At 39.3% G+C, this 19,641-nt stretch overlaps 1 protein-coding gene and 1 long non-coding RNA gene across 3 annotated transcripts; both read right to left on the bottom strand.

The window, feature by feature from the left end:
* Positions 1-5,297: 5,297 nt before the first annotated feature.
* On the bottom strand, positions 5,298-5,777 carry LOC129371523 (uncharacterized). Its single transcript, XR_008607160.1, has 2 exons — positions 5,643-5,777; positions 5,298-5,520 (listed from the first exon to the last, which is right to left on the bottom strand). It is a non-coding gene; the product is annotated as an uncharacterized LOC129371523 (long non-coding RNA).
* A 331-nt stretch (positions 5,778-6,108) lies between these two features.
* skap2 (src kinase associated phosphoprotein 2) lies at positions 6,109-16,984 on the bottom strand. Of its 2 annotated transcripts, none has more exons than XM_055048031.1 (12): positions 16,765-16,984; positions 15,580-15,685; positions 15,419-15,444; positions 15,096-15,194; positions 14,270-14,350; positions 13,367-13,450; positions 13,135-13,259; positions 12,819-12,882; positions 11,502-11,612; positions 11,272-11,376; positions 10,204-10,316; positions 6,109-6,453 (listed from the first exon to the last, which is right to left on the bottom strand). In XM_055048031.1, exons 1-12 carry the CDS (start codon positions 16,802-16,804, stop codon positions 6,361-6,363), a joined length of 1,047 nt encoding a protein of 348 aa, XP_054904006.1. In that variant the 5' UTR covers positions 16,805-16,984; the 3' UTR covers positions 6,109-6,360. The 2 variants fall into 2 exon arrangements, with proteins under 2 accessions (XP_054904006.1, XP_054904005.1); XM_055048030.1 differs by having other exon boundaries at positions 15,096-15,197; positions 16,765-16,979.
* Between the last annotated feature and the right edge of the window lie 2,657 nt (positions 16,985-19,641).

Raw genomic sequence — 19,641 nt, 5'->3', positions numbered from 1 at the left:
GCAGAAAAGCATTGAGACTTTTGGGAAGGTAAATTAATATTTTGCATACATTATTCTCTAACTGCTTCAATTACGTGTGAAAGCAAACTCACCATCCAAGTGGTGGTTTGTGCAGAAATCAGCTCCTCTTCTATCACTCTAGCCTCCCTGCAATCAGTAACAAGCAGATGGCTCCTAATCAATACTTGGTGGTGCCAAGTTCCCTTTAATACATACATAAAATGCAAAAAAATATGTTCAGGATTCAACTCAAAGATATTCATTTAATATTTGAGTACTTGAATATGCTGCCCTGGGAAAATGTCTACTATCCAAACTCCTAAAATCTCTGTGTCAGAGGAGAATCATGTTCGGTTCTCAAATACCAAATATGGCTAAAATGTCAAACTATAATTTAAGATTTTTGCCACTCACAAATGACTCTGATAAAGTGGAGAGTCATTGTGTGCTTATGCCACATTGTCGTGATTAGCAGGTTCATCTGCTAACTGAGCACTAAATCAGCTCACATTAACTCAAACCACATACTAAAGCTGACACAGAAGAGGAATGATGGCAACAACATCTAAACCAAGGTTCTAAGTTACTCCGGGGAGCTCTTGCAATTTAGCCTTAACACCTTTACTTCCTCCAAGAGGTTGTCTTACAAGGACTGGCTATATAAAGAGCTGAGATAGAAACTCAAGAGGAAACTGAAGGCACAGAACTTAGGGTAGCAAAGAAGGAACAGTAAGAGGAGATGAGGCTGATCAGTTTGCAAAGGAATGACAGTCACTCAGCTGCAGTTCATGTGGGTGTGAAGACTGCAGAGGGCTGTAATTACAGTTAGAGCCTCACATGCTTCTCTGACCTCTGCTGATTACAAGCTGTCCTCCCAAAGCGTCTCGGATCATTACTCACTTTGCTAACTAGTACTGTAAATCAGCTGTCGATCGCTGACCTGCTATCAGAGCTACAACAAGAGAGTAAACAGGGGGGCAGGCTGTGGTGCCCGCGGACTAGTAAATAATCTGCAAAGACATGAGCAGGAGCGAGATGTGGGAAATGTTTATGGCAGGTGAACAAACACCTGTCACTTTGAAAAGCCTGATTTATCTCGACTCAGATGACAGGGGCACAGCTCTGGTCTTCGTGACAGCTTTGGCTGCCAGCCTCTCGCGCTGGAACGCGAGTCCTGTCTGCGGTGGTGATGTGTACTGGAGAGTATGTGAGAGAAACTCACTGCAGTAACAGCTTCATTAAGGATCAGCTGGTGTGTTATGTGCATTAAGGTGGAATTCTGACCGCTAATGCAAGAAAAACTGATACCTTTAAACTACTCGTCTCTCTGAACGAAGACAAAAAGATAGAAGGCAATGCTACCTCACACCATGTGGTGCCTATAAAGAGCCCATTCAGTTTTCATATTTATTGGCAGCTAATTTCTTGTTTTACAACATAAAACTTTTAAAAAGAACTCTACGCCTTTGCAGTAGACAGAAAATCTGCCCAACAAAAGTATTCATATCTCTTGGACTTCTTCATAAAATTAGAAGGCAAACAGAAATTTAAACGTATTTTATATGTCAGATGCCAACAAAAAAACAGCATGTAATTGTAAAATGAAAGGAAAATGATAAGTAGTTTTCTCCCTTTTTTTAAATAATGATATATATGATATATATGAACTATATTTTTATAGTTATAGAGACACTTTTCACTGTGAATCTCTTACATTACGTCTCTACCACCTTATATCTTTGAGCGTGAGCTATATTGCAAGGAATAATGGGTGATCATATTAAATGAAGCGTATCTAGAAACATCAATTGTCACATCTTGCCACTGATTCTCTACAGCAGGGGTCCTTAAATTCACTTCTCAAGGGCTGCTGTCCTTCAACTTTTAGATGCGTCTCTGCTTCAAATAATGACCTCATTATTTGAAACAGAACGTGACTGCGAAGGTAACTGAGCCATTTGAGGTGTGGTTCTGTTCCAAATGAACTCCAGAGCAGTTCATTTATGGTGTGAATCTGATCCAACCTCATTTCAACGCAGCTACCAGGTGTACGCTGCAAGCCTGGCCCGGATGCCATTCCCCAGCTGGGTAGGTGTTGAATTGTGGAATGCGGTACAGAAAATAGACTAATAAACACAAGTTGTACTTTTTTTTTTTTTTTGGCAGATCTAACTTGTACCATCCATGAACTACAGCAGGAGCCAGATATCTGCTGGCGGTTGCAAATGACCTGCGGGCCATAATTCTGATTTAAACCATTGTCACTCTGGAAGCTTTATGAGAGCCACTGACCTACTCCGAGGTGAACTTTCATCTCTGTCTCTTGTCTTTTGCAACTTTTGTCTGTCTACCACTGATGCCTTATTTGGATTCATCCATTTTGCCCATCAGCTGTGACCCGTTTTCCTCTCCCAGAACAAAAAGACATTTCATTTTGCTTCACCTTCATAATTATGCATGTCTTCAATCACATAAAATTTTAATAAAATACAATAAATAAATATAACTTTGTGGTTGTAGCAAGACGGAATACTGAAAACTTCAAAAGGCATAAAGATTTCTGCAGGACTCCGTATGCTATGACATCCGTAAGTTTCACTTTAAATGTGCCACATCTTTGAAAATGTCATAAACCAAATTGCACCACATTTGCTGCTGAATTATGTTAAACGAAACTGACCTCTGTTAATAGTGACTTGCAGTTAAAAAGTGACCATTTTATATTTTAATGTTCAAACCCAGATGTGGGGGGGAAAGAGCTTTAATTGAATCTTGATATATGGGGGATGATCTGGGGTGGGGTAGGTGATGCATATCCTGCAAAAAGCTTGGAGTTTTCACATGAATAAAGCCTGAGTTATTCCTGACAGAAACTCTCCAGGAAGCTGAGGTGAGACCTGCCGCTTAGTGACCTGCCCAATAACCCAACAGCCGACTGACTGATTAAGTCAAGGAGAGCAGCATAGATCAACCATCAGCACTTTCACTCCGTGCTTGCTAACAGTCAACAAACATGATAGCACCAATGTCAGGACATTATTTGCAGCCGACAAACAATGTCGATGAAAAGGATTGAGTTTTATTGATAATTTATGTTAGTTAAAATGTTTTGGAATTGCTTTATCTAAGGTAGATGAGAAAACTGACAGCTCCCTGCACCACCAAACCCAAAATATATTCATCATCCCCCAACAGCTCTGTTCATATATATTCAGCTTGTGAAGGTGTGTTTTTATGGGGTAAAAGTATTAATTAGTGATATTCTGGTATCATTAGTGTTATTTACTGCGCTGGAGGATCAATGACACAATGGCATTTATCCTTTGAACATTATATCTTGATTTTAAATTGCATTAGAAGCACCTAAATATATTGAAGATGTGCCTGTCCAGAACTAACAAGAGACAGGGGGGTGAAGTTGTCATCCATTAAGGATTTTTTTTTTTATTGGCACTTAAAGATGAGAGGCAGCTTTTAGCCTTGTTTGCCACTGACTAGATGACCCGTTGCCAAATATTTAAAAAGCAGGGCTCAAAAGGGCAAATACTGGCCCTATTTCAGTAATGAAGGCAATGTTTCACTGCAGTAGTCATACCTTGAACCTTGTCCCATTTTATCACGTTACAAGCACAGATTTTAACATGTTTAGGGTCATTTATATGACAAAGTTGCAGAAATGAGTGTATGATTGTGTTTTGAGAGATTTTTTTGAATAAATAATGTTGCACGCAATCATAACCTACTCCCTTTTTCTATAAATAAAACCCAATGCAACCATTTTAAGATGTGTGAATTTGCCTGTTTCTAATTCATTCACAGTATAAAGCCATTCTGTGAAGGCCTGAGGTTTGCTAGATAACATTAGTGCAACATAAAGACCGACAGGCACGGGTCAGAAATAAAGAAGTGAATAAGTTTACAGCAGGGTTAGCACATACGCCAAGTATTTAACGTCTCACATCACAGTTCAATTCATCATGTGAAAACAGAAAAACTACAGCACAGCTGCAAACCAAAGACACGTATTTAACCCCATAAGTTAAACAATGAGATCATTATTAAGGGAATTTGACAAAATGCTTGTGGTGATTCTGGAGGAGCCCACAGAGGTTCACAACTGAGCCAAGGTGGAGGAACGTGTTGACAGGACCACGACGTGCTTTCATGACCTCTTGTGAAAGTGTGGCAAGAGCAAAGCCATTGTTGAATAAGAAAAGTTCCGCTTAAAGACCATGTGGAAAACGCTGGTCTAATCAGACGAGATTTAGCTTTTCGGCTAAACCTGCCGTGTTACTTTTTACGCAGAAAAAGTAACACGGCGTAGCACACTGAGCACACTATCCCCATGGGGAAGAATGGTAGTGGCAGCATCATGCTGTGGAAGTACTCTTCTGCATCAGAGAAAGTAAAGGTAGGAAGAAGATGGAGTTATAGACAAAGGATTTGAACCTGAGACAAAGACCCACCTTCCTGCAGAACAGATCAAACAGGCAGCTGGGGCTTCAATGGGACGGCTTTGATCAAAACATATTTATATACAAAAATGGCCTAGTTAAAGTCCAGCCCTGAAATCTGGAAAAATCACAGATATTTTCGACCCAAATACCTCAACATGGCTTGAGCTTTTGTGCAGAGAGGAACAGACAAATGTTTGCGATGTCATAAGTTTCTGCAAAGGTAGGACAAATATAGGCCACACCTTTCATACATATTTGTAAACAAATAAGCTCAGTCATCCGGGAGGGACTCAGAGTAGAGCCGCTGCTTCTTCACATCGAGAGGAGCCAGTTGAGGTGTCTCGGGCATCTGGTCAGGATACCTCCCGGACGCCTCTGGTGAGGGCAGATCCCATTGGGAGGAATCCCCCGGGGAAGACCCAGAACACGATGGAGGAACTATGTTTCTCGGCTGGCCTGGGAACTTTTTGGGATTCCCCCAGAACAGCTGGAAGAAGTGAATGGGGAGAGGAAAGACTGGGACCTCCCTTCTGAAGCTGCTACCCCCGCGACCCGACCCCGGATATGCAGTAGAAAATGAAAATCGAAATGTCACAGTTTTCTTTCAGCTTCACAATAACGTAGAAATTTTCTGTTGGGCTGTGAATGGCTTAGCACAGCCTTATTGTTCTGGGCTTAAAATTCACAAATGATCTTTGACAGAATTAAAGATTTAAACACAATGACAGTTTCTAATGTCCTATCGCTTGTTAGTTTTTCTACATTAAGAAAAAACAAAGCCATTCTTCTCCATTTCCAGTGCTGAATATTCAATATGTAATTATAGTAATTCATTACATCTCCAATTAGAAGGGAGGCTTTATTGCTGCACCATACCATAAAAATCAAGATTTATGTTTTCTTTGAATGTCACCCAGAGGACAGAGGACTACGGCTCATCATTCAACTCGAACAAAGCAGAGAGACAGCAGCCAGAAAAAAGAAAAATAGATACAGTGAGTTATTGGTTGATGAATGCATTTTTCTTTCCATTTCTCACTCCTCTCTTCTCCCAGCTCCCAACCTTGAAAGAAAAAACAAAAACCGACAAGGCCACGTTGTCAGAGTGCATTGAAATTGAAACCCGGTTTTGGTATAATACAAAAAAAAGCTAAGAAAAACACACGTACACTATATGTATCTAACCTCATAGGGACGCTGCACAGCTAACGCCGACTCTTCTGCTGTCAAACAGCTCCTCGGAGGGCGATAAGCATCCCGGCTTTCTGTGCGGCTGCCTGTCCTATTAGTGCACCTCAGCTGTTACAGTCAGGCAGGCGGCACAACCTCCCATCTGCCGCCGCTGTGATCCTCTGCCCAGGAAAGTCTCCCAGGTGCTTTAAATAAAAGGTCGCTTTGAAGCGTGGGACAGAAATTTTGACAAACTACGTTTTAGTCATCTATCCTAAAAATTGTATATTGAAGATCTGTTAGTATTGTTAAAATAGGTGGGTTATATATATTCTTGTTAATATGGCTTTTAAACCTCAGGTAAGGATTTTTGCTCTGTCACAAAGGTCACTTATGATCCTGTAAGGAACTAGATTGCCACCTTGTGGCTTAAAAAAAAGGGTAAATATATACAGTATATATATATAAAAAAAGACATCAGTGAGTGTTTGAATTTTTATTATCTTCGCCAAAAGCAGCTCTTGAATGGCATCACAAATAATTTCAACAGAAAATAAATACACAGTGCAGAAAAATTCTGAAAATATACTTTCAGTCAAATCGCCATTTTTATAATCATCAGGCTTGCTAATATTGAAACACTGGATTCATCTCAAAATCCCCCAGGTCTCAACCCCAATATATGAAACAGCAGGTAAGTGGAGAAAGCAGAAGTCTCAGCAGCATAGAGCGTTTACATAACGTACAGCTCCAACAGGTAATCTCTGGGAACGATGCCGATTGCTCCATTCTTCTCTCCGACCCACCAGCCAAAATTGTTGTACTCCTAGAAGCAAAGAAACAAGAATAATAGGCATGACTCCCCTTACTTAAACTGTTTAATTAATCATTAGCGAGAAAAAAAGCGATTATAGGCTGAATCACACCCAGGAGCCTCGGTGTAATTGTCAATCTCAGGTTGCAACATTGAAATAAAAGGCCCTCGGCACACAAAGAAATAAAAAGCAGTGGCTTAAAAGATGATCTGATGAGACTCCACACACAAAGTGATCCAAATGACTTTATAACAGCTTTGAGGGTTTTTAATTTTTTATTATTTGTCAAAATTTAGACAAAGTCTTTTCCCTGATTTGTCTTTAAGCCAGTTTTTGATAATTTATCATTTGCATTTCATTTGGGGTCTTTCTGCAAAGTTCCTGACTTTTCTCTGATGTAGATTTACATTTATTTTTGTTACTGATCTCAGTGTCCATTAAGCTCTAAAAGGACACATCTCCAAGTGACTGTCAGCATGCTGAGATGAGAGAAAGACAGCGTGAGGGGAGATCTGAGACCATCTCTCTCTTTTTGGACAAGAGCCTGACCTCACATCAAAGTCTTTCCAGAACATGAATCAAGACTGGAGCTCAGGTTCTGACAAGGCAGAAGGAGGGCAAACTGAGGGAACATTTTAGGGGCAGAATTCGGGGACAAGCCGGAGCCACAAGTCAGTGAATTAGATGCAAGACTTCACTTTGCATTACATGTTTGGGTAGCAGTATTAGCAATAACCAGATTCTGGTGTTAGATTATTTTTTTAGATAAAGAAGAGAGCATTTGCAGTCTGTGTGAGAGTCTTGGCATAACACTTATAAATACTTTACAATAGACCATTGCACTAGAAAAATTACTTTTAGAGGGTATAAAAGGCAAATGATTTAAATTCTAATCTATCAAACTGCTTATATATTTAAACTCTTGACTGTCATGATGACACTGGTGCCTTGACTTACATGCAATCGTTTTGGGGTGATGATTATTGATGTAGAATAATAGTTATATATTATTAGTAATTAGAAATTAACAGGATTAATATATTACAGGATTAGAGCCATCATAGGGTTTGACCATTAGAAGGTTTCTGATTCAAAGAAATTTATATTGAACTTTAAATCTTTTTCATAACAGTGCCGATGCTAAAGCCCAACTTGCCAGCAAGAGGTGTTTCTTGCTAATGAACAGCACATAATAACAGGTAATTATTAAATGATGGCTCGTTAAGATAAATTTCAAACATTTACTAGCTAGCAATATTTTGTCATTATTCTTAAGCTAGAATCAGATCTTAGGTTTATGTCAAGTTGCTCAGCAGACTAGCCCACAAGGACAGCCAGTGCCAAACAGCATGTCTTTTCTTTGGTTGTCTGGAAAAACCCAGAATTAAAACTAAAAGTTCAGTAACATTTTTTAATTATAACAAACCAACTCTCAATATTTGTCAGCGATTTTTTTGGTTGGATTCTCAAATTAGTATCAAAAACTTAAAAGATTTGAATAGTGCTTTTTAATATTGTAACATATCAATAATTGTTTGACTTTAAAGGTGTGTTACATGGTCCAAATGACATTTCATCTGGACCACTGGAGGAGAAGGCTGTGGTGTGTGTGTGTGTGTGGGGGGGTGGGGTGTGGGCGGAGGGGTGTGTGTGTGTGTGTGTGTGTGTGTGGTGTGTGTGCGCGGCTGTCCGTGAGCACGTGCACGCGTGTGTGTCTCTGCGTGTGATGACTTCCTGCCTCCAGCCTTTGAAAACAGCAACACCTCATTGTGTAGTTGGCTGGCTGACAAATAAGTTAAGGTTGAGTGAGTGCTGGACACAACTTGGGAATAAATATACAGAGCTGTGGATGACTAATAATACCACACCCTGTGAGAACACGCGCACATTAACGCAAACTCCCAAAACCGAAAAAGGTCACGCTGTCGTAATTGAATTACTTGTACCACAGGAAATTCTTCGGTTGCATCAGTTCATCAAGATGAAATGTGAAGTCGTTCCCCCTAATGATGAGTTCTTAGATGCTACGCTCATTATTCTTTTCACTTTCTGTGGGGGGGGCACATGGGGTTGTGGACATGCGTGCGCTGCCTATTCGAACAGCTACCAAACTCTCAGGTCCTGTCTTCAGGAGGGGTCTCATAGCTGAAACACCACACCTATTACTGGGATCTGTGGTGGGGGAGGGACACAAGGCAGAGGGATAAAGGAGACTTGTGGAAGAGGAAGGGAGACGGCCAAGCTTTTAGCTGCAGCTGGCTGTAGTCCAGACGGGTTTTATGGTCATTGCACTCACAGCAGGCCACAACCCCCAACACCAAGGTTTCAGCTAATGGCACTCTTAGGCAGTGAAAGGGCAACTTGATTCTTGTTTTTTTTCCACACAACAGGACAGAACAATAAACCAGGATTTAGCCGATAAGCATTATTAGGGGTTTGCACTTTGTGCATTTGGATTTGCACAGTAATGACTGATTGGTCAATTGAGAATTAGTCTGGCTGATGCTCTATTCCCCAGTGTGACATACAAAACAAATTTCAGTCTCTTAATTACAGAAATCTAATAATTTCTATTTAATTATTTTGTTATCAAGACAATATAGTTTCATTACCAAGATTACTTTAGTATATCTGATTTAAAAATATATTACTTTATTATTATTTTTTCCTTCTCCCTCCACAACCCCTTTTCACAGTTTAAAGGTTTTTTATTTCAGGTATTGGATTAAGTCATTTCCTGTAATTTGAGATTAACATTAAATAATATTTAACCATTACCAGTACTAAATTATTATTTCGGTTAGTAAGGCAGCTTTCAACAGTAACTCACCAATGAGTTGTACAACCTATGTGAACAAAAGAGCTATATGCTTTGCCACTAGATGGCAGACTTGAATTTTAAAAGTTACTTGGCCAGCTGTTAGCAGTATGTCCCATATGACTGCATGCATCATAGGAACTAAACCAGACAAGAAACATAGTCTGTTCAGATGGAGCACATTTCACACTTTTTCTTCAAACATGCCACATGATCCAACATCCATCTGTAAAAATATGAAATTCCACCTCTTATTTCAAGACCACTCTTCCAAATGTGGAATGTATCAATAAATCCTATTTGGCGCTTACTCAAAGCAGCCAAGTACAAAAGAACTCCTGTTTGGTTACAGAGTGAAGGTAAAGAACAAGCTCTCAGTTCTCCTGGTCACGCCTGGCTGACAAGCCTCGGAAATTGCGCATCCACTACACGTCTTCACCTGTTCCGAAAGCTAAGCCTGGGTTTCCTGAGAACACACATTCATATTTAGAGAGGTGATACAGATGCATGAGAGGTGTGTGTGGGCTCCTGGCAGCTCAGCGCCTGGCGTGGCAGCAGTGACAGACCACTGAAATACCTCAGATGGGAGTGATGAAATGATGTTGTGTGCCAGCTAAAACCAGGATCTGCCAACGGCACTAAAGCAGTTTCCACTGCGACACATCTGATCCTCTGTATCGGGGTTCCAGAGAAAATCCTCTAGCCAGGTCCGTCTCTGAGCGTCCCCTCAGGCTGAGAAACAAGCACTGCCAGTAACGCATCAAGAAAATCTGCTTCTTTTAAGGACTTGGACAGTTTAGCTTCGAAAGGCTAATCAGTAGAGTCAGAAAATCATTTAGTCAGCAGACCTGATCGTTTTTACATTTCCTCAGAGATGAACTCCTATCCTCTACAGGAGAGAAAACAGTAGTTGATCTCTGACACCAAGAGCCCTGATCCATACCTTGCTCAGGATGTAGATGGCCTCGCCACGTTTGAAAGACAGCTCATCTGGGTGATCCCCGGTGCAGTCCCATAAACCTTGGTAAACGTTTGCATAGTCTGTGCTCTTGTCAGCTGTGCAAGGAGAAACAAAATAAGGTGATATAAGCAGTTGCTTATATTAGTCAGTCCATGCATTTGGAATTTAATTTCCCACGTGCGTTAATCAGGATGCTAAGACATTTTTGTTTTTGGCTGAGATAAATATTGGTAAGATAGACTCACATTTGCTGTGAGATGCCACTGATACAGTTTACAAATGCTAAAGGTCTTTATAGCAGTGCTGTGATCTACCCAGTGTTCCTAGCTGCAGAACTAAACTAGGGCAGGCATTGTTGAGTTTCTAAGCTCCTCAGAACCATATGAAACAAACCAAGTGAAACGAACCATATGAAAACCAGAAATGTGTGGAAACTCTTGGCTCCTAAAGGAAGATTAAAGAGATTTCTTACTGCAGCTTTTGATTAAGATCTTTGCTACTCATTGTTTTTCTCAACCTATCCATTTGTTTGATTAAGCATTTATATCTCTGTTTTTCTTTACTATGGTATTCTGAAAATTAAAAAAAACAATTTCTATAAATGCCGTGCTTTAGATGGAATTCTCGTTCTTTCTTTTTCTTTATTCTTCAGTAAAGCCCTTTTTATTACCCATATGTATGCATGAGGCTATGCACATAAACTGCCCTCAGACTGTTGTGATGGAGTTTGTACCTGGTAGGAAAATACTTGTCCACAACCATGTTTTGGGGCAGTTTATTTATTTAAGTAATGCCCATTTTGCTTCTGTTAGCAACCCTTAAAATATCCAGTGATATTTCTGGTGTTTTAACATGCTATGTGTTGCAAAAGGAAGTTAAGCAAGTCAAGCAAAGTTATTTCCAGAATTGTGTAGAGTAACTTTCAGTTGTTCACAGGCACTTCCTCTGTCAGTGTTGCTACTTCCTCTTCACTGCAGCTTTTAAGCATTCACTCGATCAGCTCCATCTGCTGTTATTAGTTAAAGTTGTATGTATATTCAGAAACAATACCTCCAGGTGCAGCTGAATTGGCAGCAACAGGAGGAGGATGAAGAGGAGGTTTGGATGATGGTTCAACTTTTGGTGGAGGTTTGGCTGGAGTAGGCATTTCGTCATCTGCAGAAAATACAACCATACAGATGCATTAGTGTGCATTTCAGATTTTGTAGAAAGAACAGAAAATGGGGTTTGATATTTTTAACATCATATCATGACTGTGACAGTGATTAGTGTAGACAGACCTGGCAGCTCTTCGTAGATTTCTTCACCTGGGCCAAAAGCAGAAGCAGTTCCGACGTCGTCATACATGAACTGTTCATCATCGTCTTCTTCGGGAATGATGCCTGACATATCTAATAAAACAAAAGACAAAGGAAAGTTCAAAATAAATTTTATCTCATGTTTTTTTCTTGGTTTGTTATTTTGGTTTTCAAAAAGCACATAAAAGATTTTATGTTCTTTGGTTAACTTTTAGTTCTAAAGAAATGAAAATGGATACTAACGATGAAACAGAACCAAGACTCCCCAACTGTGGTGAAAGTACCACTGGAACCATGTGGTTCATCTTTACGTAGTATTCAGACAAAATGTTGGTACAAACCCTTTACAAGGTAAACACAACGGTAGACAACAACATAAAGAGAAGTGGACAAAAGTGAACTAAAATCAGTTCACTTTTCTTTTTGGTTCTATTGCTATTTATCTCTAGAGTTGGAAAGTGAATATGACGATATTGAAACAGGACTGGATTTCTTAGCATGTCAGGCAAGGGACCCATTCACTAACCAAGGCTGCATAATACTGTGTGCAGGACGGATTTAGTGAGAAACTAACTATGAGAGATGCAAATACAAACTCTAGTACACTGTCGCTGCATCTCAACACTGTTACCAACTTCTCTAAGAAAAATAGCTATAAGCATTCTTAATAAGTTGCTTAATGATGTCATCACCTAATTTACCTGAATTGCATAAAAACAGCTTCTCATGTATAAAATGATGCCATTTAATTTTTTGTCATGGATACTCCAGGAGGAGTGGACAATATAGCAGAAGTACAAACACCCTATAGAATAACAAATTTACTCCTTTTTTTGTCATTTTAGTGTATATATTTCTATTTACTTTAATTTTTCTGATAGATTTGGGATGGGAGTTTTCTCCATTGCAACAAGTTATTCTTCAACAGAAGCTAGATTTAATCACTTTTCTGAAACAGCAATTGAAGAAGTCTAAAACCTTTTTAAATAGGCTGGCAAAGTTCCCAAGTTGACAGCTGTATTTTCAACAGACAGCAGCCATAATATCTTTAAGGATCTTGCACTATAAGATAGTTTTTTATAGGGTTGATAAGAAAGCTACGACTTTTCAACTTGAAGCAAACCAGTTTTTATTTTTTATTTGAAAATGGCTACCTATGTTTAAAATTAAATATACTTAACCCTAACACAACATATAGAAAACTTAAAAAAAAAACATTTTTAATAAAACAATCCATTGTCACAGTTTTATTGTGTTGGTATTTACTGAGGTGACGTATACATGTGGAAGCCCTCATACCTTTCAACACAAAGTCTATTTGTTTCACCCATTCCTCTGCCTCCTTTGTTGATGATGCACAAAACTGAAAAACAAACAAAACAATGTAAAACACTCAGGCCTGCATGTGTTAATCAGTGGTACTGTGTCTATGCATGAGAAATATTTCTGCATGGAGCAGGATGAAATTTGGGAACACTCATTTAGACATTTCAAATGTGCATTTTGTGTTGAACTGTTGCACAGATGGCAATGATTGCAGAGTAAAATGACTGATATGAGTAAATATTACTTTATATTTTTCTTTAATGGAGCAGTATCAATGAGACAAGCAAACCTGATAGACTCGCTTGTCTGGAGCAGAAATTTCAAAGCAGCAGTCCTTCTTAGAGTCTTTCCGTAAGGTGTTGTTCATTTTGACAGCGTAGCCATCGATGCCAAACTCGCCTTTCTGCTGCTTGTCTTGTTGCAGAAGATAAAAGTACCATTATAAATGGTCAACATAATGCACATATAATGAAAAAAAATCATAGTAACAATACAAAAAACTCTTTACTGCCAGACTATACCTTTCTCACTGCCATAATAGTAGAAGGTGTGATGGCTCAGAGCACACCATCTCTTCTGCCATTCGGTGCCAAAAAAGCTGTGATCTGTGCAGAGAAAGACAATTTACATGAAAGTAACGCAACATTTTAGAATAGGATCATTATGTACAATATGCAAACAATTATGTTAAATATAAATTTAGAATATATTGTATAATATATTGTATTGCATATACAATATATTTTGTGTCATGCAAACTTTGGAGACCAAAGATCAGACAGTGCCTTATACAAAGGTTTCAACTTTCTTTTTTTTTTCACACTTGTTCATGTTGCAGCCACAATCTATTGCATGTTTTATATGCGATGTACTGAATGAAAGCCTGTTAGAGGCTGCAAAGTTTATGAGACTAGGATAATGGTTTAGAGCAAAGCACATTCATGTGTTGGAATGGCCCAGTGAAAGTCAAGACTTTTAACCAAATGAGAATCCATGGCAAGAATTCAAAATTATTGATCACAAATGCTTCCAATAAAATCTGACTGAACATAAGCTATGTTGCAATAAAGAATTGGTAAAAAAAAAAATAATAATAATCTAAGGATATGTAAAGTTTGTAGAAACATAAACAAAAAAAAAACAAAAACAACAACTAAACTTCAGCCACAAATGACAGATAAAAAGGAATTCCACAAAGTACTGACTGTACTGACTGTCTACCCAATTCCCAATTATGCGCCAACATGCCGACTTAATACACAAAAATCCTGACAAAGCATATTGAAATTTCTGGCTGCAATCTGACAAAAAAAAGAGAGAGAGTTCAGGGACTTCAAGTTTTTGCAAAGCTGACTGTACTTCATTGTCCAGACGAACAGAGTCTGTTCTAGATTTCATTTAGCTGTATTTATTAGAGCACCAACCCTTCCTGCGTTTCTCCAGATATCCTGCTTTGAAGACAGATGTCAAGTCCTGGGCTGCAACGGGCGGGGCCTGCTGCACACCTATAGAGGACCAAGGACAATGTAACATATCACATCGAACGCATCCTTTTGAAATGTTAAAATGAAAAAGGTGTTTCTATGTTTTCATAAGTGTGTCAACAATGGTTTCAGGGAAACTTAACCATGGAGCATTTGTTTATTTGATAATAGCTAACAGCAGAACCCATAAATGCTCCACTCACCTATATTTCTCAGTATGCTTGCCTTGCACCGTGCAACTTCAATGCAAATGTCTAAATGCTGTGTCAAAGTTGCTTTGTGTGAAAGAGAAGCCATAAAAGTGGCAGCTGTTTAAGGCCCATAAACCCCCACAGTCCCTTAATCACCATCCCACAAGGAATTCCCTTGTACTTTTCTCTAAACAGTAAGTATGAAATATTGCATCGATGCCCTTCGAGAAGCATGCTGGATTAGGGTGCTTGAAAACTGGAGGGGATGTTTTTGCACAAACTTCAGCCATCGCAGTAATTTTTAGTCCCCTGACTATGGCTGAGAGCAGTAAAATACGCTCTAGCTGTTGAAGACGGGGGTGGTGGCAGTGAAGGGATGGAGGGCAAAAGGGAGGCGGCGAGGGGCAACAGTTGTTCCTCTGAATTGCTTCCCAAGTATGTTGCCGAGTTACACTTGGAATGTCTCCCTCACCGTGTCACTCAGAGTCACTTTCTCCGAGGGGCACACACAGATTTTTCCACAGCTTGTTCGGTTAATCCGCTCTGCTTGTACCCCAGAGGGCTGTGGTTTATACCTTCGCAAGCCTCTTCGTCCTTGTCTGTCCGCTCCGACAGCATGGAGCCTCCATCGTTGTTGCTGTCCACTTCCTCATCCTCATCTGAATCATCTCCACCTACTGAAGTAAAGGTGAGCTGTCAGGCAATGTGTGATGCGGTTACATTCATCTGCTGACGGTTCTCCTTTTCCAAGCAACTTCAGCAAGTGTCAAATAGACAAAAAATTGTTATGCATTTATGAATCAAAACCAAAATTCTATTTTTGCAATTCCAGATCTGCAACATTGCTCAAAATGAGGAAGGAAAAAAAAAGAATAAGATGGTGAAGGCAAACGCTCACCTTTCTCTTTAAAATCTTGGGGGAAACTGTGGATAAGACAATAAATTGACATTACCACTTTAAAACATGCATCAGTGATGAAGTATTTGATGACTTCATGGCACCTTTGTAAGCAATCATGATCGCAGGAAATGTTTAATGCACAGTACATGCGGCATTACCTTAGTTTGACCTCCTTGATCCGTTTGATAAATATTTCCCTTCTCTCTTTTGCCTTCTTGCTTAAACTTTCTGCTTTTAATCCATCGCAGAGGAACTGCTCCAAATCTAAATAAAGTAGCAGAGGAAACGATTAAAGATGCAGCTCAGTGGTGCGCTTCTTTCCCTCACAGCAAATAGACATTGACAGGACAAAAAACAAAAAAAAAAAAACAGGACTTTTCCAGAGAAAAGTCATAAAAATGTGTACTAGTGAAAAGCAAATTACAGGAAGAATGGAGCTCATCCACAATCTGGTGGATGAGCGACTTTACTCTGATGACGATGAAGATTCTGAGACACTACGGCTGCATACAGCTGCATGGATGGTTGAGATTACGGTTTCATGTTAAATCTTTCTTCCTGGCAATTACTTTCTCTGCAAATTACTCTGTCAATTACTGTTAGCGCATGAAGCAAGTTTTTCTCCATCTTGAATTACCATAGCTTTTCTCCTGATTTTGATCCTTTAATAATTTGACTTGTATATAATGAAGTTTCACATGTCCCAAAAAACGAATTCTGCTCCTGCTGTTTTGATAACATGTGAGGCAGGCGTCTCCATTGATTAACCTCACTTTAAATATCAGGACTTTGAATGCTCATTTGTCACCAGCCTGTTGTCACCAGAGGAATGTGTTAAAGTTTACTTTTCAGAGGCATTTCTTCTTGATTAGTGCATTATTGCAGTTTATCACATAACAGAAAAACTGACCATGTTGTTCAGTAAGTGCTAGATCATCTCTAAAGCTGTTTTTTTTCGTTTGTTTGTTTGTTTTGATTGATTTCAGAGAAATATCCGACAGGCAGCTTTAAACATCCTAACTTTGCAGGTTTACCGCTGATGCGCAGCAGACCACAAAGGCATCAAACCGGATGTTTGAACTAGAGCTGGTTGCCAGGGTCACCAGGTGAGAGCGATGTTTATTGATTAAGCTTGAGCAGCGACATTTTTGCCGCTGCAAAGAGGTGCGACAGGAGTCGATGTAACGAAAGAGCGTCTGTCTTTTTTTTTTTTTTTTTTTTTTTTTTTTTTTTTTAGTGGATGGTTCCTCTTTTCTCAGACTCTCAGAAAAAAAAAGAAAGAAAAGAAAATCACGCGAGGAAAAACACCGACATAACAATCAATCTCCGATCGACGAGTTCACCTGCAATCAGCGTCGTTAACTCGTCGGGAATCGCACGCATCGTGGCGGGGAGCGACGGCTCGAGCTCGGTGGACCTTCCGCCAAGAGAGACACGCAAACAGCACACGGAAGCAGCGGCGGCTCTGTCTCTCACGCGGAAGTCTGCTTGTCGATTATTTCTAGAAGTGACCACTCGGTTCCGCTCGGAGATCAACAGCCAGAGCCGCAATGACGTTCACTCGGGAGGAGCCACGCTGACATTTATTGGTCTCCCTGCGCCTGTCAGCGTGTTGCTCCGCAGACACGGAGCTGGTGCTTTAATGCTCCTCCGGCTCTTTAAACAATAATAAAGTCCGGAAATCCTATTTTTTTGATTGATTCCACATCACATGACTGTTGCACTAAATAACTGTCCTTGCAGCTTCTAACTCAATGGACACATTATTATGCCCGTGGGTAGGCTATATATATATATATATATATATATATATATATATATATATATATATATATATATATATATATATATATATATAAACACTGATGTGAGATGTTTGTGGTTTATGACTATGTCAGCACTGGTAATGAATAGCTGCAAAGAGCATCACTGCAGCACTCAATCATTTTAAAGTAAGAGTGAAGAAGTGGGCGATGACGCCTCTGGATGGACAGACGTGGATTTTTATTTATTTATTTATTTTAGTGTTAGTTCAATAGGTCCAAAGGTTTTATTTCATTTTCATCTACCTTATATCTTCTCCTGTTTAACCATCTCATAAATAATCTTCTAAATAAATACCCGTATCAGTGACATATGTTGCAGTTGCCAGATGTCCCACATAGCTTGCCGTAACCCGCAAACCAGGCCTGATTTGCAAAGAGTCTGGATGACCAGCTGTCATGTCATTTTTTTCTTCCTGTCCAGTGGATCTCTGCAGCTCTTCTCCCAGGGTTTCCATGACCCAGGGCTGGCCCAAGCCTTTCTGGGGCCCTAGGCAGAGTTTGTTTTGGGATGCCTCAAATTAATATGTCAAAACTAGATACTTCATCATTTCCAGGCTACACTACTGCAAAAGCACAAAATTCTACCAAGTATTTTAATCTAATTTTCAAGAGAAACATCTTATTATTTATTATTCTAAAGCTAAAATTCGTTTTCAAGCAACTTTTTAGCATAAGCGCTTGTTTGTACTTGTACTGACTTGTACTTAGGAATGTTAATCAATATTAAGGAATTATTGACTTAAAAAAAGCTCCTATGTTGCTGAAAAGCTACATTTAAGTTAATTTCGTCTTAGTTTAAGTGTACTAAAACATTTATTTACACTAGAAGCTAGATCAAAAATACTTGGCAAAATTTGTAGGTTTTGCTGTGTGCATCATACCGCAGGTGTTATTACAGCTCTTGATTTTAATCTTGCAGGAGTACCAAACAAGCAATGGTGCTCTAATGAATTTGCTTTTCAAAATGCAGAATGGTATTTACTGTGTTGTCAATAAGTGTGGCGTATTAATTTCATATTTGTAAATTTTAAAAAATGGCTTTACAGTCAACAAGTTAGCAAGTTTAAGATCTTTTGTTTTTAAAATTTGAAACAGAAAGTGTAAAATGTGCAATCTGCCACTATAAAGTAAAATCAAATGATGCTCTTGCATCATTTGACAGGGTCCTAACACCACATGGTGTGACGCTTCACTCACATGTGCCTTGGATCGGCTGTTCTGATTCACTGATTAATGCTCTCCTTGGACAGTGGTTCTGTTTGCTTCATCAGACCTTCATCTGCAGTTTTTTGTAAGTTCCAAATGTGAAGTGGTCAACTTTAAGATGAGCACCATCAAATTGGAAACCATGTTCTTGAGCTGGAAAAAGGTTGAGGTCTAGGTTAGCGATGAGGTTCTGACCCGAGTGGAGGAGTTTTGGTATCTGGGGTTCTTGGTCTCAAATGTTTCATACTCTTTGCAGCATCAATATGCAGATTGGCGCATAGTAATAGTCAGAGCTGAACCAAAAGACGAAACTCTCGATTTATTGGTCGGTCTATGTGCCTATCCTAATGTCACAAGCGAGGAGCTGGTCCAAGTGCTTGCAGAGCGGGAAATCTGGACTTCTCTGTTTAAACTGCTGCCTCCACAAGCTGATCCTGGCAGAGGAAGGATGGACGCTTTTGTTTAGAAATTTAGTTGCACTCATGTTACCCTCTGAGGCCCTTGCAGTAATACTATATCCGTACAGAGATTAAATAATGCACAAGAAGACTCCATTTTCTAATTAGTAGAATTTTCAAAGCAATTTGTTGCACTGGATTTTATTTATGAGTCTCAGAGTAAGGAAGGGCTGAACTCAAATGCAGACTCTCCTTTCACAGATCAACATGTTTCAGCTGGTACATTTTAAGAAATAGGCCTTTTGCCAAACTATTTATGACCATGTCATTTATTTAAAAGTCATCATCCGACTTAAATTATCTTCTTACTTATGACAAACGGTCTCACAGTTTAGGTGGGAAGGCTGAGCTTTTGATCTTTAAAGCTTTTTTTCTGTTTGATTAATGTATCAGAAAGATCTGATCAGTCAGGCTGAGTTCAAAATTGATTACTTTTCCTGCAGCTACAGGCGTTGGGAAGTTTTCTGGATACTGCAGACAAACTTCTGGAGATTAAAGTATTAGAATGAAATAAATAAGTCAAACCATTTGTAAAAACTGTCCTTGTAGTTTTTCTTCTTTGAAAACAGTCATACAGCTTCGTCATAACAATGCTGTATGACTGCTTAATATATACATATCGTCCTATTCTGTTTTATTAGTGGAGTTAAGGAAAGATGTCAAAATCTCCAAAATGACCACGGAGCTGCCAGGAGGGTCTTATACACCAACAAAAACAATAAGTCCATTA

The sequence above is a fragment of the Poeciliopsis prolifica genome, unplaced genomic scaffold (genome assembly GCF_027474105.1).
Source record: "Poeciliopsis prolifica strain line A6 unplaced genomic scaffold, Auburn_PproV2 SCAFFOLD026, whole genome shotgun sequence".
In the NCBI taxonomy this organism is placed as follows: Eukaryota; Metazoa; Chordata; class Actinopteri; order Cyprinodontiformes; family Poeciliidae; genus Poeciliopsis; species Poeciliopsis prolifica.
This window is presented reverse-complemented; position numbering and strand designations above follow the sequence as displayed.

Bases quoted from the DNA above. Each gene is read 5' to 3' on its own strand.
- skap2 (XM_055048030.1), bottom strand. From the start codon at position 16,804: ATGCGTGCGATTCCCGACGAGTTAACGACGCTGATTGCAG. The intron at 13,451-14,269 runs GTTGGTGCTCTA...TTCTCTGCACAG, and splicing joins TCTGGAGAAACGCAGGAAGG to ATCACAGCTTTTTTGGCACC. The intron at 6,454-10,203 runs GTATGGATCAGG...CTTTGCTTCTAG, and splicing joins CCATCTACATCCTGAGCAAG to GAGTACAACAATTTTGGCTG.